This window comes from Schistocerca nitens, chromosome 3 (assembly GCF_023898315.1).
Source record: "Schistocerca nitens isolate TAMUIC-IGC-003100 chromosome 3, iqSchNite1.1, whole genome shotgun sequence".
Classification (NCBI taxonomy): Eukaryota; Metazoa; Arthropoda; class Insecta; order Orthoptera; family Acrididae; genus Schistocerca; species Schistocerca nitens.
In genome coordinates this window covers 41,537,169-41,561,139 of record NC_064616.1, presented here as the reverse complement: position 1 = coordinate 41,561,139, position 23,971 = coordinate 41,537,169, and the positions used below count along the sequence as shown (strand labels likewise).

General features: G+C 42.8%; 1 protein-coding gene across 1 annotated transcript in view; it reads right to left on the bottom strand.

The window, feature by feature from the left end:
- Window positions 1-6,505: 6,505 nt before the first annotated feature.
- LOC126247989 (transmembrane protein 183-like) overlaps window positions 6,506-23,971 on the bottom strand; it is a 173,891-nt gene continuing 156,425 nt past the window's right edge. Inside the window, exon 7 of the mRNA XM_049948573.1 lies at window positions 6,506-6,940. Coding sequence (XP_049804530.1) covers window positions 6,686-6,940 — 255 coding nt within the window. The 3' untranslated portion in view covers window positions 6,506-6,685. The remainder of the gene's footprint in view (window positions 6,941-23,971) is intronic.

Here is a 23,971-nt window from a genome sequence, read left to right as displayed (position 1 = left end):
TATCTTCACGTAGTGATCCATCCAGTAGGTGAAGGCGGATTGGGAAGCAGTAACTGGAATGAAGGTCATCAATGACCTCCCACTGAACAGAGTTGGCGGGGACGGGAGAACAGAAAGAGAGGTCGATGGTTGAGAATGATCTAGTAGCAGTATAGAAGTGTGTGCGAGTACCCGTGTTGAGTATGCACAGCTCATGAGATGTCATGAGGCTCTGCAACACCCGGCCCCGAGTGCAAGTAGAGGTCGAGCCCCACAGGACATGATGGGCATTGAAGTATCCCAGGAGGAAGAATGATCGTGGGAGTTGTGCGATAAGATTTGTGAGAGCCTCAGAGTCTATTGCATCTTGTGGGGGTAAATACAGTGAGCAAACAGTAATCCTTAGACACACATGAATTTGAACTGCAGCTGCTTGCATGTCAGTAGCCAGGGGGAGAGCAGAGGAGTTGTGCGCATTCGTGAAAAATACTACCCCCCCCCCCCCCCGCCTCTCCCCCCCTTGGCCCTTTCCCCTGATAGGTCATCCTTGCGGTATAGTGTATAGCCCCGTAGCACAGGGACATCTGTATGTTTAAAATGTGTTTCTTGTAGACAAAAGCACAAGAGGCATGCCTTTGCTAAGAGTTTCAGTTCCTCCACATGAGTCCTGAGCCCATTCAAGTTCCACTGTAATATGGAATCCATGTCAATGGTGCAATTTTAATTTACACCTATCTTTGCACTGAGGAGATGAAGCACTTTTAGAGTGAGTGGGAGTGGAGGGACTGTCTGGGTCCAAGGCATCAAACTCCATGATGTCCTTCTCATCAGTCTCATGTGCCAGAATGACGTCTGAGGGAACCCGAGACAGCTTTTGACCTCAACAGTGGAATCCTTTGCCAGCAACCTGTCCCTTCGAGAATAATGGGAGAAGGAGTCATTGAGAGGCGCTCCGCTTTTTGTGTGCCTTCTGGATCCTCACTGAGAAACTATTGTTGGTCCTTCCTGGTGCAGCTGCCTCACTGCTTTGTCCTTACTTCCTTACTTTTCTTTCTTCTTCTTCTTCTTCTTCTTCTTCTTCTTCTTCTTCTTCTTCTTCTTCTTCTTCTTCTTTTTTTTGGGGGGGCATGTACACATGCAAGTACAGGAGCTTGTAGTGGATACGGACACACTAGGCATTGTTTGTGTCACAGCGTCCACCTTGGGAACAGGTTTATGCAACATGGAAGAATATGAGGTGGCAAAGACAGCGGTTTCCTTGCCTTATATCCTTTTTTTGCTTCAGCATAGAGGATCCACTTGGTCACTTTTATTTCTTGTATTTTGCATTACTCAGCAAAAACAGGGCTGTCTTAGCTCCAGACTGCATGGACCCCAGAGCAGTTGATGCAGATTGCTGTGGACAGGCAGTCAGTCCCAGCGTCAAGTGCACCTTTTCTGCACTTCCCGGCAGATCACTTCACCTCTACAACTCGACTCATGGTGATATGGCCGAAATGCTGGCTTTTATAGCACTGCATAGGGTTTGTAATGTAAGGCGGGGCAATAAGTCAAAGGAACCCCCCCATAAGATGTTCAAGCAGTGTCGGAGAATTGAATGTGACAATGAAAGTGGCAGTCTTTTCAGTTTCTCCATTATTCCTGCGCATTTGTTGCTCCACATTGACTATTCCCTGGGATGCCCATTCTTGCTTCAGTTGCGCTATGTCCATTATCTCAGCATGTGACAATGCCCTTACTGGAGTTGAGAGAGATGTGCCTCAACAATGATATCATATTCACCCAGTTTCTGTGATTTCTTAAGAAGTTCCAATTACTTTGACCTGTTACTTTCAACCAACAATGAGCCATTAAGCAGTCATTTTATAGACTAAGGTTCCAGCAAGGCCTTCCAAACCCTTATGGATATAACAGGGGGACACTTTTTCAAATGTCCCCTCCTTTCCCTTTATCCATGAGCCTTGGTACTGCAGTCCAAAGTATTCTTATTATCAGGAGGACTAGCCCCTCTCATTTTTTTTTTTGGATGAATGAGTGTAATACTCACAGGTGGTACACCCTTCCCGCTGGGAGGAGAAGATGGTGATTTCGAGGGTTCCGTCTCGGTCCCACGAGCAGCTAGGGAAATAAGGGTCCACACAGACAGAGCCCCGTGTGCCTAAGTAAGCTTTATACAACTGAGGTGCAGCAGGATCCCCAGAGGTTGCCTGCTAACGACTGTTGCACCTCAACAGCTATGCATCCCATCAGCACACAGCACACCTTGAGAGTGAGGGGTTTTCTATAGAGGTTTATTCCGTCCCCTCAATCTGGGCAGTCACGCCAAGATCCCCATTCCCTGAGAAAACGTTCCACTGCTGTGCCACATGGTTGTCACTGAAGCATACCCAGAGCTTATGGTGACAGGGGTCTGGCAGCACTTACCAGTCTCGAGCTCAGGAACACCAGGGTTGTCAAGCCTGTACCCAGCAAATGAATGCTGAGTCCTTGAGGGCAGCATTGAAGAGATACTGTCCTGGTAAATTCATGGCTTTACTTGAATTTACACCTAAACACGCAGCTTTTGTAAATTGTTTACACATCACATCTGCTGAAAATTTTCCTTTTACAGTAATCTCCCGATTGCTGTAACTGAAAGACAAACCTTGAAAGTCTGTTAACTTTGGCATTTCCAACTTTCAATTAGCCTGCAGGTTAACAACTGAAATCAACAACACTGTGTCAGTTTGGAAATTGATTGGCACTCTTAACAGTTAAAGATAACTACTTGTTATTCCCATCAAAAGTTGACATTCACATGATGTTTTGTTTGTAAAAGTTTTAGAATTTCACTTGACTTTATTACTAACCATTGCTGTAATTAAGCTTTAGTGTCTGATTCATTCTCTCACCTCAGCTGTATTACCGTCTTTTTAGAGTAATTACAATGTGCATTCCTATAGAAACAATTCTCAGTTTTGTGGTTTACACCATAGAATGGCCAAAACTGTAATTTCTAAATCTGGTTACTGTCTGTTTCAGTTGTATAGTCAGTGCACCCTCTATTTTCTATGTCTGGCCATGCTGGTTGCCTGACATGCCAGCTATTTACATGTAGTGAATATGTCAGCAGATTAACACAGCATTGCCTCAGCAGATACATGTGATCGTTTGTACACCTAACTGAAGTCAGTCAGTCTTGTAGAGACAAGCTTGTCCAACAAAGCAAGCCCTTCTTTAACTTATGGTCAGGGGAGTGCATGATACATATCCCTTTGTCAGCAAAGTTCTAGGCCAAGTTTTCGTAAACATAGAAAACTGCACTTATCAAGTAATAATCCTAGCTCCTATTGAAGTAGCTCCTTGGCTATCTATATAGAGTTGCAAACGTTTCTGGATGTCTTTGAAGCAAGCAGGGAAATTTTCAACTGTGATGCTTGTAAGCTCATTTGTCACAGCCTGTTGAAAGTCTGAGATACCTTTATGAAGCTTTCCTTTAAGTCGCCTTTTCACTCGAAACAAGAAAGAAATTGCCAGGTGAGAGGTTGGACAAATATGGCGGATATGAAATGGCAATTACAGAATATGTGGCCAGATACTCGTTAACAGACAAATCAGTATGGGGTCTTGCATTGTCATGCAGTAAGAACCAGTCCTTATGATGCCACAAATCAGGGCAGCAACGTCGAATTCCTTGTCACAAATGTTTCAAGTCTTCAATGTTAAGAGTTTGGTTCACGGTTTGACCTGGAGAAACATACTCAGGTGTAAACCAATCCTTTACTACAAGTATCAAAGAATGTGCTGAACTTTGTCTTTGTTCTCGGTGTTGTTTCACATTTTTTTGAAGCTGGCGATCCAGGACTCCACCATTCAGCACTTTCATGCTTCATGTGAAGGTCATACTGGTAGCACCTATTTCCATTCCCAGCAATAATCTTAAACAGAAATGTGGTATCACAACTGGATCTATCCAGTAGTTCAGCAGAAATTCTTTGTCTTTCCTCTTTATGTTCATCTGTTGGAGTGTGAGGGACAAGTTTTGCATCAAGTCTGCATTTCCCTAAATCTTCACGTAAAATCTTATGACACATATCACGATTCAAATTAAGTTGTTCTGATATCACACACACCAGTTACCCTGCATATGTCTGTCTAATCATTGGCCATGTTTCACTAGGGGTCTCCCCAAGCTTAACGCAAAACTTAACATTCACTCTTTGCTCACAGTCAGCATCCATTGTTTCACTGTAACTGATGTGTCAAGAACCCAAACACTGTGTTGCTAAGCACAGCCATGCCACCTAGTGAGTTTGTGCGGAAACATGTCCAAGGTCATTTCAAGGATGCACACATACCAGGTACATAAACATTTCTTCCTTTTCAGTATTGCAAACTCATAAATTAAGAAAACTATCTTGAAACTTTTCTGACAAAGGGAGTATACCAGAAATTAGTGAGTCTGCAAAATATTTATAAAATCAATTACTTTCACAATGAAATTTACATTCTCGAGTCAAGCCCTGTAATTGAGTAATCAACTCTTTATAGCTTTGATTTGGCTTCTTTAAACACTGAAAAAAAATTACTCTGGCAGCAACAAGATGAACTTGCAAGACAAAATATTTAGCAAGCATTTCTTCAATGTCAGAGTAAGACAGTCACAGGTTCAAAAGTAGGTGAAAATTTCTGAATAAGTCAAAATATGCTAATAAAAATGATTTCATTCATTCACTTTCCCCATGAATGCCAGATAGGGTGGTGGTGGCATCTTAAATTTCAGTGTTTGCTTTTGACCATCATTCTTCGTTCCTTCAAATCTGGTCAAGTGTGCCAACATGAGCTCCTGTGTTTCTGTTATAGTAATAGGATCAGGGGTTGCAGGATGAGTTCTGGTTGGGCCATGTTTGAAAAATATATTCAGTATAGTTTAAAAAGTTCACAGAAATGTTTTTGGAAAGGAAACAGATTTGCAAACCTAGAAGGTAAAACACACATAGTAATAATAAATCACACAGTGCTGCCAGAAATATAAAAAGAGAAATCAAGCAATCAAAAGTAAGTAGGAAAAAAATTTTCCTTTCTAGTTTTCTGAATATTTTTCCCAGTAATTTTTCTCTTTGCTCATTGGCCTTGTTGAGGAGAATGCTGTGGGTTTACACTGCCCCACTGTCAGTGTTGAGAACTGTCAAAAAATATTCAGTTATCTGTAAACTTTTACCTTGTTGCCAAATGTTGGGTATTGGCAAAAATTGTTACAAATAATATGTAAGGTTTCTCCTCATCACCAAATGTTGGAAGTTTGTGAAAGATTGTCAATGATCTGTAAGGTTTTTCCTCACTGTCAAGTTTTGGGAATGTTTTAACAGAATTTCATGCAAAACATTCCTAGTAAGAGAGAAGTGATTTTACTGCTATAGTTTTTTTAAAGGTGGCAGACTGTGCACTCATTAACGAAACACTTAACAGGATGGCACTAAAAGAAATGTGGCAACACAATAAGAAATAACCAATATGCATTATTAAGAGCCTGTTACAAAATGGTACTTAATTTTGGTACAGTTTGATGTTTGATACTTTGTGTCTTATACCTAATACAATGGTATCTAAATAACTTTGCTATCTCTTGGCAGTCTATCATATACTGTCACTATGGCGAAATGTGATATTGTAGACACTCATGATTGTCATATTGCTCCATAAACAGTGACTGCTAAGTTGGACTGTTGTCTTTTAAATTGAACTCTTATAACTATACTCCACAACGTAATTGCAGGCACTGTAGTGAGCTGGCTGCAGGCACTGAAGTAAATTGTACTGTCCTGTACTGCTGTGTGTGTGCGCATCATATCACATTTTGTGCCTGACAGCAGAAGGATTTCCATTTCCATCAGTACAAGGCAGAAGCAACATAGTCCACAGTCGACAGCCCTCCCTCTGGTGCCTGGCAACAATATCGGCAGACGAGTACATGCTGATGGACGTGATTTGGAAACAAAATGGTTCAAATTTGTAAGCACCGTCTGGAGGCTGCTGCTCAGAACTGGGAGGTGCCAGGCAAGTGGCTGTGCACGAGTAGAATCTCCTATATGTTGCTAAGGTACAAGGTGGTAGTCATGTGGCCAATGCCCATCTCCACGAATATCAGCAACCTTGCCACTGCCCATCAATTACCCTCACGTACATTCTACTATACAACAGGAAGGTATGTGCTAAACCAATCAAGTTGAAACAAACTGAGGATTATGATGAGACAGCTAAAGTAAGCTATCAAACTACCCAACTATGACATTTCAGGTGACGCAAAGCTACACTACTGCAAATAACAAAAACTGGAAAAGAAAAATAAAGCCTAGTGTCTTTCAGACAGTAGTTAACACCCACTAAAATCTTATGATAAAAGAAAAATGCAAACTACTTGGTAACCACTGACACAGCATAACTGATATGCACACAGACCATCTAAGTCTACTACAGACTAACTACTATTAAGAAGTTTCATTTCCTTTTCAGTTAGTTTGGGTAAATCAGAAAACAAACTCGCGTACACGAATACACAAATGCATTTATTTACTGGTTTCATTACAGAATTTTTAACGTACAAGTTGATATGTTCAAACCAAAATCTTTTTCATTAGTTCCTTTATTAATGTTGTAGAAAAGACAATACTTAACTTTAGAACACAATCACACTTCATTTTCATTCTTTAATTCCACCTCCAATTCTTCATTTACAGTCAGCAATAGTTATGCAGGGGAGTGGGTGTTTTGCATGTGGGTAACAAGGATTCCACCAGTGAATAAAATTTAAACTTACTATGTAAACTACATCTACACACACAGCTGGTCCTGTGTTAGCAACACTGTAGGTAAACTGCAAATGGGCCTGAGAACCTAAGAGTGCAGTGCCCAACACAACCGATATATCTCTCAACACCATTCCCATAAGTAGGGGCAAGTGCACGAACTGTGAGCACTCGATCTGGAAAGAAAGAAAAAGTAAGATTCCACAAATATACAGTCAGTTTATTTTACAGTAGAGAAAAACTTAAAAATGAATTGATGTATGCATGAAATTCACAAATCAAGAAATTTCCTTCACTAATGGAATAGGTATTTTGGAAAATTGGATTCCTGAAGGAATAAATTTAAAAAATGAAATTTATATCAATATGACCTACTGTGATACAGGTATTGTAAAATTTCATTTTCCTATATTCCCATTAATTTCTCCATTAGAAATTTGGTGAATGCAACAACTGTACTAGGAGATTTCATACATCATTGGGACTGAATCAAATGCAATGGATGTGAATAGACACGTTGCTGGAAACACTACAGGCAACTTTGATAAAAGCTTTAAGTTTGCTATGACTAACCTATGGAGAGGATGGCTAAACCAACTCTCAAATCATAGGAAATTCGTTGCATGGCACATAATATGTGGCCAGGCATTTCCGTAACAAAACAGTGCAGGCAGGTTGTTGAAATACAGGCTTTATTTTGGCATTCTTTTTTCTTTTTTTTCACTTGATAGAGGCTATCATTGGAAGTATCTGTGATTCATTTCAATGCAGCTTACTTCTGTGAAAGTTCCAAATGACACCTCATTCATTATCTGCTATGCTGTTTCAAAATGTATGCTGGGTTAATGGTGCTCAAGAATATATTACCTAACACTAAATCAGTATCACTGTAGCACAGATCAAAGTGACATTTCACAAATCTAATGTCGTCATGACGCATCAACACACCATTTGTAACCTGAGAATCAGGAGTTTACTGCCCTTTTTGGAATAGTTTTTCTGTGGACAAGACTGAAAAAAGAAAAGGCCCACCACGGTGTAGGACGTTGCTGTGTATCAGATCATAGAAACTCCATACTCACCAGTAAATTTAGATGTCTGATGAAAGTAGTCACTAGTTTTGTGAACTGCATTGTGCAAAATTTATAGAGAGTATTGGAGACGTGCCTTACATGTATGCTGGTGATGCTGCAGTGAGAAAGGTACACTCACATCAGCCTAGTTCCTAAAGGTACTGACAAAACAGTTTCTCAAATAGTCTGGTTAATACATTATGCTCAAGGGTCACATCTGTTAGACATTTCACAACTTTACACCTTGGCACCAGGGGTAAATGGTACTACAGGGTGATGCTGTCTCAAGAGAGTATGGTTTATTTAGATACTAATGACAGCTACCTGCAGATGTAGCTTTTTCAACATTCAGCCAGCTCAGTTGCAGTCTTGACGCACATCTGCTGCTGTGGTCTTGTATTGCTGTTTTTATCTTAATTTGTAGTTACTGGATACTCTCTACAATTCATTTTTGCAAGGGGAAAAGACACACCATTATGATCACACAGAGGTAGAATTCTTTGAGATTTTCACCAGAAATGATAGGGAGAATGAACTCTTCGAAAGGTGTACACATCAGCTGGTACAATACACCTCTCTGTTTCTACAAGAGGTGAAAAATTCTTCAGAATCTGAAGCATTTCAAAGTGAGAGCAAAATGCTTGGGAGAAGAGCATGCTTTAGTGACAAATGATGGGAAGGGTTTTTCATCAATTTGTGCGTGCATTTGACTATTCAGCTTCAGGACAGAAGTGTGGATTAGGGGACAATTCCAGAATTCTTATATTTGTAACAGAAGATCTGATCAAACATGTAACACATGAAATCAATAGATTTATACACTGACACAAAGTATGCAGTCTTGACTGTCAAGTTGGAAAAAAATGAGGTTTAGGAACTTTTATTCCAGCAAAATTATGTCTGGGGACAGTTTTCTATATATGCTAATTTTAGACTTTCTCAGTGAATCTTGAAGGTTTCAAATACCATTATCAATTTAACTGGAAAGGAACTGTATGAGGCAAACACATGCTGTCAAAAAGATTAAATTTTGCACTGGTTCCCACCACACTGTCTGAATGGGAGATCACCAATAGTGTAGAGCAGGCCATCTGAGGGCTTACCTCTGACCCCACTGAAGAGGTCAGAAGTGAGACTTGCCGAGTCTTGGAAAAAATGAAAATGCTAAAAACCAGCATCTCCATGGCTGAACATAGGAAAGTATGTGACCTACAAGAAGACAGAGATGGTCCTCCTAGTGGCAGACAAAGGGTGGTACTGCTATGACCAGTTGACCACTGGCAGAAGATTGAGCTCCTTTTACAAGTGAACAAGGATACTACATCAGCAGTGACGAGGAAGACAATCTCATTGCTAAACAACTCAGAAATGAACAATGATGTGGTTAGAAGGCTGTATCCCAGAGCAGTGATACCACCACACCTGTACAGACTTCCAAAGAGGCACAACAAGAGTGTGCCACAGGTCCAATAGTGAACACAATAAATTCACCCACTTATGAAATAGCTAAAAACCTGGCACAGCTATTGAAGCCTCTTGTGGGTCACTGTCATCACAGTGTCAAAAACTCAATGGAGTTTGTGAAGATACTTTAACACATCTGGAAAAAGGTAACATCCTGGTCAGCTTTGATGTCATACCCCTCTTCACACAGGTACTTCTCAAGGACTCCTTGACATTACGAAGATGCCACTTCAACGAAGCCACAGTGGAACTGTTCCATCACACACTCACTACCACATACTTCCAATGTGGTGGTAAATTCTACCAACAGAAAGACAGAGTGCCCCCCTCCTCCACATTGGCGTCATGTATCACAAACCTATAAATGGAACACTTCAAAAAATCGGCACTTGAAATGGCACAACTGAAACCGAAGGTGTTCTACCGCTACATGGATTACACATTCGTGATTTGACCATACGGCAAAGAAAATCTACAAGAATTTCTTAACCACCTTAATGTCGTACATGACAATATTAAATTCCCCATGGAGGTGGAGGAAAACGGATGTCTGCCATTCCTTGACATCGCGATAAAGAAGAATCTGACAGCAGATCAGTTCATTGTGTTTGCAGTAAGAAGACACACACCAAAAAGTACCGTAATGCCAGTAGCTGCCACCATCGAGCCCAACGCAAATCCATGCTCACCATCTACCTGCCGAACTGCAGCACTTCACTTCAGAAAAACCTTTCGACACAATGGCTATTCTGAGACACAGATAAGACACGCTTTCCAACTTAGCAAGACGACGACGTACGTGAAGAAGACACTAAACGCTTGGCATTCCTTCCGTATACTGGGCCACACATGTCACAGATTGTCAGGATATTAGAAAAGAACAACATTAAAACCATCTTTCGCTCAACAGCCAAAATCAAGCATATGCTGGGCTTAGTGAAGGATAAACTAGAAATACAGAAACCTGGGGTGTACAGTATTAGCTGTGAGTGTGGTAAACAGTACATAGGCCAGACACAGCATTGTATACCATAGCACTGCTCAGAACACACAAGGAGAGATTGTCTAGACCAAATGGGGAAATCTGCAGTGACAGAACACAGACTCCAGGAAAACCACATGTCTGATTTCAAACAAAGAAAGCTGTTGTGCAGGGCGAATGGTTTCTGAAGAGGCTGTGGAAAGATACGAGTCCAAGATAACCTCGTCAACTGAGATGGCGCTTTCCACCTTAGCACCACAGGATGCAGTGATAAGAAAAATGCAACAAGAACACTCCTATATGAAGGCAGCGGATGGAATGAATAGGCTACACGAGGCCACAACACCTGTACCCACCAGCACGCAGGGAACTGCCCCTGCCACCACCGGCCATGACTACCCACCACAGGCCGTGACACCAATTCTGGAGGCACGTGATCAGCACCATTGATGCAGAAGAGGCAGAGGAGTCTGCACTCCAGCAGCTATAAAGATCCACACAGTACGAGAACTCGACACTTTGCCTGAGAATGACAAGTAGGAAACAAGTCGAAAAGTTGCCGCAGAACAATGTCTCGACTCAGGTGATAACCCAAGAAGACTTCACTGTCAGTTTTCTATTAATTTTGAGAATTCTTTTTGTCAGCAATAGCTCTCCCAGTAATGAAGGAGACAGGTTATTGAAAATTAGAAACAATGTTTACAAGTTCATAAAACATTAAAAAGTGAATTTTATCCATATGAAAAGTTCTGCATTGCAAAAGCCTATTATTGTTTTTCAAACAGTACCTTCCATCCTAATGGAGAGTTTAATTTTAAGATTTTCTGTATTCTGGGTGATCAAAACTCAGTTTCAGATGATTTACTATATTTGATGAAGGTAGTGCTACATAACACAGTTAATAAACCAACACTGAGGATTAAGAGCATTACTTAAGAGAGGAAATGAGGCATACATAAGGCAGGTGTACAAGAACATTGGAAGCCAGTACAATGCAGGCAAGAGCCTCCATATAATCAAGCAGAAATGTGACTGCACCAGCAGGGAAAAAATAAGAAGACATTACCTGCTACATAATATGATCCTTTACGAAAGGACCCACATGGAACCTGATGAGTAGAATAACTCTTCTATCGTACATTACAGAATGTAGTCTTGGACAAACACATTTCAGTAATACTCACTTTGGATTACGTGGTGTCTCGTCAGAGTAACAAGGGATGAACTGTTCTATAAAATGGCAAGATGAGGCTACTTACATAAGCCCTGTCCTGAGGCCCGCTGGGCTCATCTGTACCGACTGGCCGCAATGTCAGCCTATGTTGATGGCATCACTGGAAGCAGTATGGAGGGGCACGGGGTCAGCACACCTCTCCCCCTCCTGTTACCAGTTTTTGTGACCCAGAGTCCCTACTCAGGGTGTATACGCGGACATATATTACTTTCTGAATCATTGAAATCGAGATTGCGATGTGTGTTTGTAAGCCAGTCAACTTATTACAGTGAACAGAGATGTCAATGAACGAACTGACAGATCATAACTTTGCGAAAATAAAGAAAGTAAACTTTTCATTTGAGGGAAGTCTTGAACCAAGGACCTCACGTTCAGCAGCTGCTCACGCTAACCACGGCGCTCCTGAGCTCACACTATCCTTGATGTTGCCTATCTTGCACATGGACTACTCAGTTTGTATATTTTGCTTATTTTTTTCATAGTTCCACACAACTTCTTCCTGTTTTCTCCATTGATCTGTGTCCAGTTTTTCAAGGCCTATCCACTGTGCCAACTTATTACTAAATCTGAGGGGGGTGCGATGGGGAGGTTCCCTTGTAAGATAGAGTCAGGAATGAGTGACTCTGTGTTTTGTTATTGTTTCTGGGAGTGATTTTTCTTAGTTATGGGCAAAATGGAATTTTTTTCAATTCCAGAAATTTCAAAATATTTGGAAAATGAAGAAGTATTCCCTGTTACTTTTTGGACTGATGGAGCTCTGATTGAGATCTTGTAGACCAACTACGCTTTCTAGTAATTTCCACATATACTTCCAGCATTTTTCAAAATTTTTGCACTCTTGAGTGTACTGACAATGCAGCACTGCACTTACCATTCTGAGCAGAGAGGAGATCAATTCGCAAAATAAGGTAAGACAAAGCATTTTTTATGATGAAGGAGAGAGTTGATTCAAAAGACCACAGAATGTGTTGAAATTATTGTTTGTTTGCTTGCTTACTGTGTAGAGTATGAAAAATGAAACATAGATAACTAATCTTTATTAGTATCATGTATTTGTATTTAAGGGGCTCCGGAAAGGCTCAAAATCATGAAAAGTTCAATTTTTACTTTTTTGCGTTTTCTGAATCTGCAGACTATTACCTTTTAATAGATATATAATTTATTCAATTCCGGAGACTACAAATATTTTTAAATTTTTTTTGAAATGTGTTCTACATGGGCGTGACCCACTTTGGCGCTGTTAAACTGCTGTCAAGTGGTGTTATTATTAACGTCCGTGTTCATCAGGCACATTTTAGTGATGTGAGATAAAGTATGTGTTGTGGCTAACCTGTGATGGTTCAATATATATCGCTGGTGTGATTGTCGATTGTTTCATGTTTATTTACTCTGTCGTTATCTCAAAAATATTCGTAATTAATTCTGTTTCTTGAGTCTCTGTTTTGTTGAAGTATAATAATGAGTAAAAGTAAAGTTATTAGAAATCCTCTGAAGGCTTTTAAGAAAAGGAGAAATGTTGGAAAGCCAAAGGTATGTGTTATTACTGTAAACAATAAAGACGATAACCAAGTGACTGAACCTAACCTCTCAAGTACACCTGCCCATAGCAGTCAAAGTGGGAAAGAAAATACTTCACAGAAGAAGCTTGGTTCAATGAGTGAAAACTATGAATGTTTTATGGGCGAATCGGATGTGAATGAAATATTTGATATGTCTGTTCTCAAAGGAATTTTTTCAAACTGTGTAAGATGTATTCATTGTAGTGAAGTTGTTCTGGAACTCTCCATAATAAAGCACGTAGGACTTGCTAGTGAAATACAACTGGAATGTGATAAGTGTTCATACATGACCACCTTTTGGAACAGTGTTTCAGTAACTGCAACTGAAGAAAATGTTAGCAAAATCTACGAACACAACATTAGATTTGTTTATTCCTTGCGTTCAGTTGGTAAGGGTGCTACTGCAGGTGCAATTTTCTGTGGCATCATGAATCTTCCAAATCCCCCAACCAAGTTTACGACCTATAATAAATTAATAGGGTCTAAAGTAGAAGATGTCTGTATATAATCTATGAAGAACGCTGTGGAAGAGGCAGTAATGGAAAATAATGGTAACAGAGATTTGACTGCAGCGTTCGATGGTACCTGGCATAAACGGGGACACACATCTCTTCATGGTGTAGTATCTGCCACCAGTATGTATACAGGGAAAGTTTTAGATGTAGCAGTAATATCAAAGTATTGTAGATGTCCACAAAAATATAAAGGTACACATGAAAATAATTGCAAAGCTAACTATAGTGGCAGTAGTGGAGGAATGGAAGTGGCTGGTGTTGCCAGTATATTCCAGCGTTCTGAGGCGTGTGATAAAGTGTGATATGTTAATTACCTTGGTGACGGTGATTCTAAAAGTTTCAAACATGTTCAAGGACTGAAGCCCTATGGTGATGATGTTGTAGTGCAGAAATTTGAGTGTATTGGACACGTACAGAAGCGAATGGGAACAAGACTTCGGCGACTGAAAGCTTCGTACAAAAAAAAAAAACTCAGTGATGGTAAAGGGTTGGATGGGAAGGGAAGGTTAACTGACAGTGTAATTGACAAAATACAGAACTATTATGGAATGGCTATTAGGCAAAATACACAAAGTGTCGACGAAATGAAGAAGGCTGTTTGGGCTCTTTTTTTTCATACTTCTTCAACCGATGAAAATCCCCAACATAGCTTGTGTCCCAAAGAAGAAGACAGTTGGTGTAAATATAACAAAGGATTGCTAACTGGTGAAGTGTACACTCATAAGCATAGTCTGCCTCATGCAATAATGGAGGTGATAAAACCTATTTTCAGAGACTTAGCAGCACCTGAACTGTTGAAAAAGTGTATTAACGGAAAAACTCAAAACCCCAATGAAAGTGTAAATAGTGTTATATGGTCGAGAATCCCCAAGACTGTATTTGTTGGAATAGAAACACTTCACTTTGGTGTGTATGATGCTGTTGCGACTTTCAATGATGGCAACATTGTAAGGTGCAAGGTATTTAGAAATATGGGAATGAAGATAGGTTCTAACATGGTACGAGCGATGCTTGCTTTAGACAAGGAACGCCTTTGGGCTGCAGACAGGGCTGTAAAGAGTCTAGAAATACAAGCAAGAGTAAACAGGAGGAGGAACAAGAGGAAGCTGGAGGAGGAGTTTGCAGAGAATGAAGATAATCCATCCTATGGACCTGGAATGCACTAAAAAGTTAATCTAATCTTTGTCGCTCGATTCCCAAAACTTTTATTTTCTCATACTAATTACATGTTTTCTAAGGATCTTCCAAACATATTTGTTTCAAACTTTCAGTAAATGTTACACAGTACCTTCTGCATAATTTAACACAGCCTTTTTCCAAAAAACCGTATATTTTTGAATATATAAATAAAAAATTGCAAAAAATATTGTGAATTTTCATTACAATTGAAAAAAATCATCTTTAATAACTGAACTAAAATTTTGTAAAATCCCTGTGTTAAGTTATAGCCCATATTCCAATAAATAATCTGTAAAATGTTCAACTTCCTACCTCAAATACTTTGTGAGGAAAGATGTAATTTATAAGCGTTATTTTAACATTGCAAGTATAGGGCGTTCCGGAGCCCCTTAACAAGTTGCATGTGATGAAGAGTACTAACAAATTATTACATCTACATCTACTACTTCGCAAGCCACTGTATGGTGCATGTTTGAGGATACATTGTACCACTACTAGTCATTCCGTTTTCTGTTCCACATGCAAATACAGCAAGGGGAAAACAACTGTATATGCCTCCATACAAGTCCTAATTTCTCTAATCTTATCTTTGTGGTTATTGCATAAAAATATACATTGGCGGCAGTGGAAACTTGCTGCAATCATTTTAAAATGCTGGGTCTCTTAATTTTCTCAATACTGTTCCTTGAAAAGAATGCCACCTTCCCTCTGGGATTCCCATTATAGTTTCTGAAGCATCTAACACTTGCATGTTGATCACACCTACCAGTAACAAATCTATCAGCCTGCCTCCAAGTTGCTTCGATGTCTTTCTGTAACACAACCTGGTGGGGATCTCAAACACTCAAGCCATACTTAAGAATGAGTCACACAAGTGTCCTATATGCGAACTCCTTTGTAGATGAGCTAGACTTTCATAAAACGCTCCCAATAAACAGAAGTCAACCATTTGCCTCCCCACACTAATAACCATATGTGCTTGTTCCATTTCACATTGCTTTACAGCATTGTGCTGAGACCTTTAATTGACATGACTATGTCAAGCAACACAGCACTAATACCATATTCAGTCATTACAGAATTGTGTTTCTAACTCATCTGCATTAGCTTATATTATTCTACATTTATAGCTAGCAGCCATTCATCACACCAACTGGAAATTTTATCTAAGTCATCCAGTAGCCTCCTACAGTCACAACACAATGATACCGTCCCATACACCACAGCATCATCAGCACACCAGCTGCAAATTGCTGCTCACCATGTACGTCAGATCATTTATGCATATAGAGAATAATAGTGGTCCTATCACAGAACTGAAACACACACACACACACACACACACACACACACACACACAGTGTGGATAAAAATTGTGAATTTTAACCCTGGATAGCTGATGCCAGTAGGAACCAAAAATACTAATGTTGTGATTGTGTAGATCGACAACACACAATTTTTAAACCACGCAAACTTGATGCCACGTGCTCCAATTGGCCGCGGGATTGCCCTGTTGCCAGATGCTCTAGACAACGCATGACTGCGAATGCTGCGGTGTACTCAAGGCGGCCTGCATGCTCCATGGTAGCGTGCAAGCCTTCCACTCTGGGGGCAAATCTGAAAAAGTCCTGACACATCCACTGAAGTTTCATGATAAGACAAACCTCATACCTGTCAACAGCTGTTAGTTCACGTACAGACAGTCTTTTACAAATTGTGTCAGTCCTGAAAAGGGCCTTTTTTGTAGTTAGGGCATAGTTTATTTAAAGCAGGTGCTTGAACTGGCAACTCTCTGACGCAATATAAGCTTGGTAACGTTGAATGGTGTTTTGACAAACTCTTTCAGAGATTCTTGGCATTGCCCTGATGCGATTGTTGGCATTTATTTATTTACACATCAAGTTCCATAGGACCAAATTGAGAAGCAAATCTCCAAGATCATGGAACGTGTCAGTACATGAAGTTACAACGTGTGAGGATAAAACAAATGAGACCAACAACTCAAAACGGAATGAAAGGAAAAATAACATGAACAATGAAGGGCACCAAAATGTAAATGGACAACAAGGGACAAGAAAACCACAGAAACAGGATGAAGAGATTAAAACAACAAAGCACATTACCATGGCTGGATGGCCATGAGAATAAAAAAGGATAAGCCAGCCACTCTGCAACACTTTAAAACCTCCACCCTAGAAGCACTAGGGTGGAGGACACACAGGGACAAACAACATGCACTAAAACTTAGATCAAATGATAAAACCCACCCTCACAAATAAAATGTAAAACTAACCGACGAGGTGTTGTCAGATAAAATTAGTGGCAACGAGACTGGTAACACAAGATTTTGTCGCTGGGCAGTCAAAGAGGGACAGTGCACCAGAATATGGGCCACTGTCAACCAGGCGCCAAACCGACACTCAGGCTGGTCTTCACAGTGCAGGAGGTAACTGTGGGTCACCCAAGTATGGCCAATGTGGAGCCAGCAGAGGACAACTGATTCCCTGTGAGAGGCCCGCATGGAAGACTTCCACACATTCGTAGTCTCCTTAATGACACACAGTTTGTTGTGTGTACTGTTATGCCATTCCGTCTCCAAAAGCCGAAAAACCCTACGGCATAAGTCAGAATATAGGTCAGGTTCACAGATGCCCATCTCCAGAAGTGGTTTCTGTGTAGCCTGTTTGGCCAGCCTGTCAGCAAGTTTGTTGCCTGGGATGCCAACGTGTCCTGGAGTCCACACAAACACCACTGAATGATGAGACTATTCCAGGGCAACGATGGATTCCTGGATAGACACTACCAAAGGATGGCAAGAGTGGCACTGGTCGATAGCCTGTAGGCTGCTCAAGGAGTCAGTACACAGGAGAAATGATTCCCCAGGGCATGAACCGATATACTGAAGTGCACGAGAGATGGCTACCAGCTCTGCAGTGAATACACTGCAGGCATCGGGCAAGGAATGCTGTTCAAAATGGTCTCTGTGGATGTAGGCGAAGTCAATAGGCGTAAACCACTTCAGACCCCCATAACACGTCAAGAATCTAGAGGAAGTGACAGCGGAGAGCGGCACGAATAACTGAGTCCTTAGGGTCATGCAAAAGATCCAGACAAATCTGCGGCCTAGGTGTGCACCATGGAGGTGTATGCAGACGGACCTGGGTGGGAGTTGGTAAAGGGAAGCACTCCAGTTTAGACAGAACGGATCGCAAGTGAACCATAATCGTTAACCCTGACCTGGGCTGCTGATGCGGGAGATGAACTGCCGCGGGTGGAAAAAGGAGATGATAATTCAGATGCTCTGGAGAACTATGAATCTGTGCAACATAACTGGCAAACAGCTGTGCACATCGGATCTGCAATGCAGGAACTCCAGCCTCCACCAGGAAACTGGTCACCGGACTCATTCTAAAAGCTCCCGTTGCTAGGCGAATGCCACAGTGGTGCACTGGGCCAAGTACACACAACGCTGAGGGTGCCACCGAACCATAAACCACACTCCCATAGTCAAGGTGGGATTGAACAAGGGCTTTGTAGATCTGCAGCGGAGTAGAGCGATCTGCACCGCAATTGGTGTTGCTCAGGCAGCGGAGGGTATTGAGGTGCTGCCAGCACTTCCACTTAAGCTGACGAAGGTGAGGTAGCAAAGTCAATTGGGCTTCTAAAACCAATCCTAAGAATCGATATGTCTCCACTACAGTGAGTGGATCGTCATGAAGGTTAAGTTCCAGTTCCGGATGAATGGTACAATGTCAACAGAAGTGCATGATCCACAACTTAGTGGCCGAAAACTGGAAGCCGTACGTGAGAGCCCATGACTGTGCCTTGTGGATGGCTCCCTGTAGGTGCTGCTCAGCAATACCAGTGCTGGTGGAGCAGTACAAAATGAAGAAGTCGTCTGCATACAGAGAGGGTGAGACAGACAGCCCTACAGCTGCTGCTAGACCATTAATGGCCACTAAAAATGGTGATACACTCAATACAGAGCCCTATGGGACGCCATTCTCCTAGATATGGGGGGGGGGGGGGGGGGGGGAGAACTATGGGAGGCACCAACTTGGGACACGGGAAGTATGAAGCAACAGGAATCTTTGGACAAAAATCGGGAGCAGGCCTCTGAGACCCCACTCGTATAATGTGGCAAGGACATGATGTCGCAAGGTCATGTCATACACTTTTCGTAAATCAAAGAAGACAGCAACCATGTGTTGGCATCTGGAAAAGGCTAGTTGGATGGCAGACTCGTGGCACAGAGAGCCCCTGGCAGAAGCCGCCCTGACATGGAGCTAGTAGGCCATGCGACTCCAGGACCCAATCCAACCACCAACATACCATACATTCCAGCAGCTTACAAACAACGTTGGTGAGACTAATGGGCCAATAGCTATCCACATCAAGTGGGTTCTTGCTGGGTTTGAGCACTGGAACGATGGTGCTCTCCCACCATTGCGATGGAAAGATGCCATCACACCAGACCAGGTTGAAAATGACTAGGATATGGAGCTTGTAGTCACACGAGAGATGTTTCATCATCTGACTGTGGATCCGATCTGGCCCAGGAGCTGTGTAGGGGCAACGTGCAAGCGCGCTGAGGAGCTCCCACTCTGTAAATGGGGTGTTATAGGGTTCACTTTGGCATGTAGTGACAGAGAGGACTTTACTTTCCATACGCTGTTTGTGGGTGCGGAAGGCTGGGGGTAGTTCTCCAACGCAGAGGCTCAAGCATAGAGCTCAGCAATTGCATTTGCGTCTGTACACAGCACACCATTCATGGTAACGCGAGGGACACCTGTTGGGATCTGGTCCCCAAAAAGACATCTGATCTGTGTCCAGACTTGGGAAGGTGACGTACGGCACCCAATGGTCGACACATACCTATCCAAACACTCCTGTTTCCATCATTTTATAAGTTGGCGTACACAGGCAGAGAGCCTGCTACAGGGAAGGGTGTCGCTTATGTCGCTGTAAAGCTCGCCAATGCTCTGTAATTGCCTCAGTAACTTCCGGTGACCACCAACGGACTGTCTTTCGCTGGGGGCACCCTAAAGAGCGAGGAATCACATTTTCTGCCACAGAAACGATTGTGGTAGTCACCTGCTCAACCATCACATCGATGTTACCATGTGGGCAGAGGTGCAAGTTTCCCAGTCTGCCTTGTTTACAGTCCATCTGGGCAGGTGCCCGTGGGCCTGACGCTGGGGAAGTGGTCACTACCATGTGCTCTCCTGTGGACAGATGGGATAAGTCCTGTGCTACAAACTGATAAATCAATGGCCGAGTAACTACCTCGAGCCACACTGAAATGTGTGGCCCCAGTATTTAAGAGGCAGAGGTCGAACTGATACAGTAAAATTTTGACATCTTTGCCTCGGCCAGTAAGCACAGTGTCACCTCACACGGGGTTATGCGCGTTAAAATCTCCCAAAAGTAGGAAAGGTTTAGGGGGTTGATCAATCAGTGCAGCTATTACATTCAGGGGTACTGCACCATCTGGAGGAAGATATACATTGCAGACAGTTATTTCCTGTGTCGTCTGTATCTGGACAGCCACAGATTCAAGAGGGGGTTTGAAGGGGCACAGGTTCACTAGAGACTGAGTTTAGGACAAACACAAACTCCACCCAGCACTCGATTACAGCTGCTACAGTTCCTGTAATATCCCTTATAGCCACAGTGGGCAGGGGTCCGCATTGCCAGTAACCAAGTTTCCTGGAGGGAAATGCAGGAAGCAGGTGTAAAACTTAACAGTTTCCTTAGCTCAGCCAGGCGGTGGAAAAAACTGCCACAATTCCACTGTATGATATCACCGTGAGACTGGGAAGGCACAGAACATTCATTCAATGAGGCAGTTTACGCCTCAGGGTCACCTGCTGCCACCGACTTTTTGCCTGAGCAGTCTATATCCATTGTGTCTGAGGGTCCGGCGAGATCCAGGACCTCAGAGGATGCCAGAATCTCCATCCCATCCTCAGATGCAGAGTTTGTAGGTAGTGCTGGTGTGGGTGCCACCCCTAGTTCCTTGTTCATAGGGGTCTTGTTTTTCGATTTCTTGCACTGTTCCTTGGGTTTCCCTGGCTGGGAGGACTTCACTGAACCAGTCTCCAGGACTGAGGATGTGCGTGAAGCCCTATGACCAGCTGCTTTTGGGCTCTTCAGCTGTTGGTGGGTGTCATCTTTTCCACTAGCAGAAAGCTGTGAAGGGAGTGGCCGAAGGGACCCCTTCCTTGCTATAGGAGCCGAAGAAGCCTTACGCTTCTCTGGCTCAGAAGTGGGGACTGAAATCCCCGATGGTTGGGGGGGGGGGGGAGGTGTTGCTCCCAAAGTAGGTGGTGCGGGAGCAACAGGGAGGAAAGTGCCCCCCACCATCAAGGGGGCAGGTGTAGTCTCTTGGTTCTGACAGGTGACAGGAATTCGAGGAACTGATGGGGCGAGAACTATTCTCGTAGCAACAGCATTTGAGGTCATAGCCACAGGATGTAGGCGCTCAAGTTTCCTCTTAGCCTCAGTATATGTCAGTTGGTCCAAGGTCTTATATTCCTCGATTTTCCTCTCTTTTTGTAAAATCCTGCAATGTGGCGATCAAGGTGAATGATGCTCTCCGTAGTTGACACAGATGGGAGGCGGGGCACATGGAGTATTGGGATACGATGGATGTCCACAATCTTGACAGCTGGGGCTGGAAGTACAGCAGGTAGACATATGGCTGAACTTCCAGTACTTAAGCACCATTGGGGGAGGGATGTATGGCTTGACGTCACAGTGGTAGACCATCACCTTGACCTTTACGGGCGATGTGTCACCCTCGAAGGCCAAGATGAAGGCACAGGTGGCAACCTGATTATCCCTCAGACCCCCAATGGACGCACTGGATGAAATGAACACCTCTCCACTCTAAATTGGCAGCTCATTGTCAGACTGCAAAAGAACGTCCCTGTGGAATATAATACCCTGGACCATATTTAAGCTCTTATGCGGCATGATGGTAACAGAAACAACCCCCAACTTGCCACAAGCGAGTAATGCCCGTGACTGGGCAGAAGACGCTGTTTTTATCAAAACTGACGCAGAGTATATTTTGGACAAGTCCTCCGCCTCCCCAAACTTGTTCTCCAAATGCTCCACAAAAAACTGAGCCTTCATGGACATGAAAGATTCCCCATCAACTCTCGCACATCTACGCTTCATGGCATTTCATCTGCCCTGATGTTACCCACTCCGACCAGGGGACCTCCCCATGGGCACCACCCAGCCGCAGGATGGCTATTGCCGGGGGTCCCAACGCCCCAGGGCGATGGGCATCCACTCCTTGGCATACGTGGGGAATTGGCGGTGCAGGAATCAGCAGAGCGATCCCTGTTTTGTCAGGGGGCTACAACCGACAGGATACATGGTGGCCCCACCCCAACAGACTGGCTACCATACTGGATATGAGGCACAAGGAAGTCCATGGTCATCATCGGCACAGAAAGTGACACTCCATAGTGCATGGTGGAAAACGCATCCAGGAAGGTGTCCTCGCCCAAGAGATGGAGGATGGGCGGGACTGCAATGCGACGATGAGAAAGTGGGCTAAAGCTCTCAATGCACGATGGGCACAATGCACCATGTAAGGCGCCCTTCCCTAATTGGCTCGCTCTTCGGGAAAATTTTGAAAAATGAAGGTCAATCCCTACAGGGGACCATCACATAAAGGTCAAAACATGTGAAACTCCTTTTAGTCGCCTCTTATGACAGACAGGAATACCTCAGGCCTATTCTTACCCCTGGATCTGCAGGGGGGGAACATAAAAGTGATAACAGATAAAAATAAAATGTTTATGAACCCAAAAATAGTCAACCATAAGTTTAAGTAAATGCAATCAACAATGTAACATACAAATCGACTTAATTTTTCAAGGAACTCCTCAACAGAAAACTCTTCAGTTTCAATTTGAATGCCTGTGGAATACTGGTAAGATTTTTGAATACTTGTGGTAGCTTATTGAAAATGGATGCAGAAGTATACCGCACATCTTTCTGCCCAAGATTTAAGGAAGTCTTGATTCAAATGCAGGTTGGATTTCTCCCAAGTATTAACTGAGTGAAAGCTGCTTATTCTTGGAAATAAGCTGATATTGTTAACAGGAAATGGATGTTGACTGCGCTCCATTAATTTCTCTGTTTCTAGGTGGTTGGCGTCCAGGTGGGTGAACTAGAACCTTGAAGAATCCCCACAGGAAAAAGTCTGGTGGTGTGAGGTCTGATGATGGCAGGGGCCATGTCCTACAGGCACCTCTGCCAATTACCCAGCTGTCTAAGAGTTCATTTAAATATCCACGCACAGCACAACTGTTATGTGGAGGTGCCCCATCATGCTGCAACCACATACGTAGCCATATGTCCAGGGGCACATCTTCCAGCAAGCCAGGTAGAGTTTCTTGCAAAAAGTGAAGGTAATTTGCCATGGTAAGTCAAACAGGTAGACGGACCAGGCCAATCAGATGGTCACCCACAATGCCTGCCCAAATGTTAGGTGAAAATTGTTCCTGGTGTCAATGGACTATGGACATAAGTCATGTGAGTATTTTCCCTTGCCAGTAATGAACGTTTCGAGTGTTGTAAAGGCCATCCCATGGAAGGTGCCCTCGTCAGTAAACAACACAATGGCGGGGAAGTCAGGCAAAACCCTAGCCTGTGTTCAGTCCGCCACAGGATTTAGGTCTTGGAAAGGGTGGAAACTGAATGGATGCTGAAACTGAATGGATGCTGAAACTGAATGGATGCTGAAACTGAATGGATGCTGAAACTGAATGGATGCTGAAACTGAATGGATGCTGAAACTGAATGGATGCTGAAACTGAATGGATGCTGAAACTGAATGGATGCTGAAACTGAATGGATGCTGAAACTGAATGGATGCTGAAACTGAATGGATGCTGAAACTGAATGGATGCTGAAACTGAATGGATGCTGAAACTGAATGGATGCTGAAACTGAATGGATGCTGAAACTGAATGGATGCTGAAACTGAATGGATGCTGAAACTGAATGGATGCTGAAACTGAATGGATGCTGAAACTGAATGGATGCTGAAACTGAATGGATGCTGAAACTGAATGGATGCTGAAACTGAATGGATGCTGAAACTGAATGGATGCTGAAACTGAATGGATGCTGAAACTGAATGGATGCTGAAACTGAATGGATGCTGAAACTGAATGG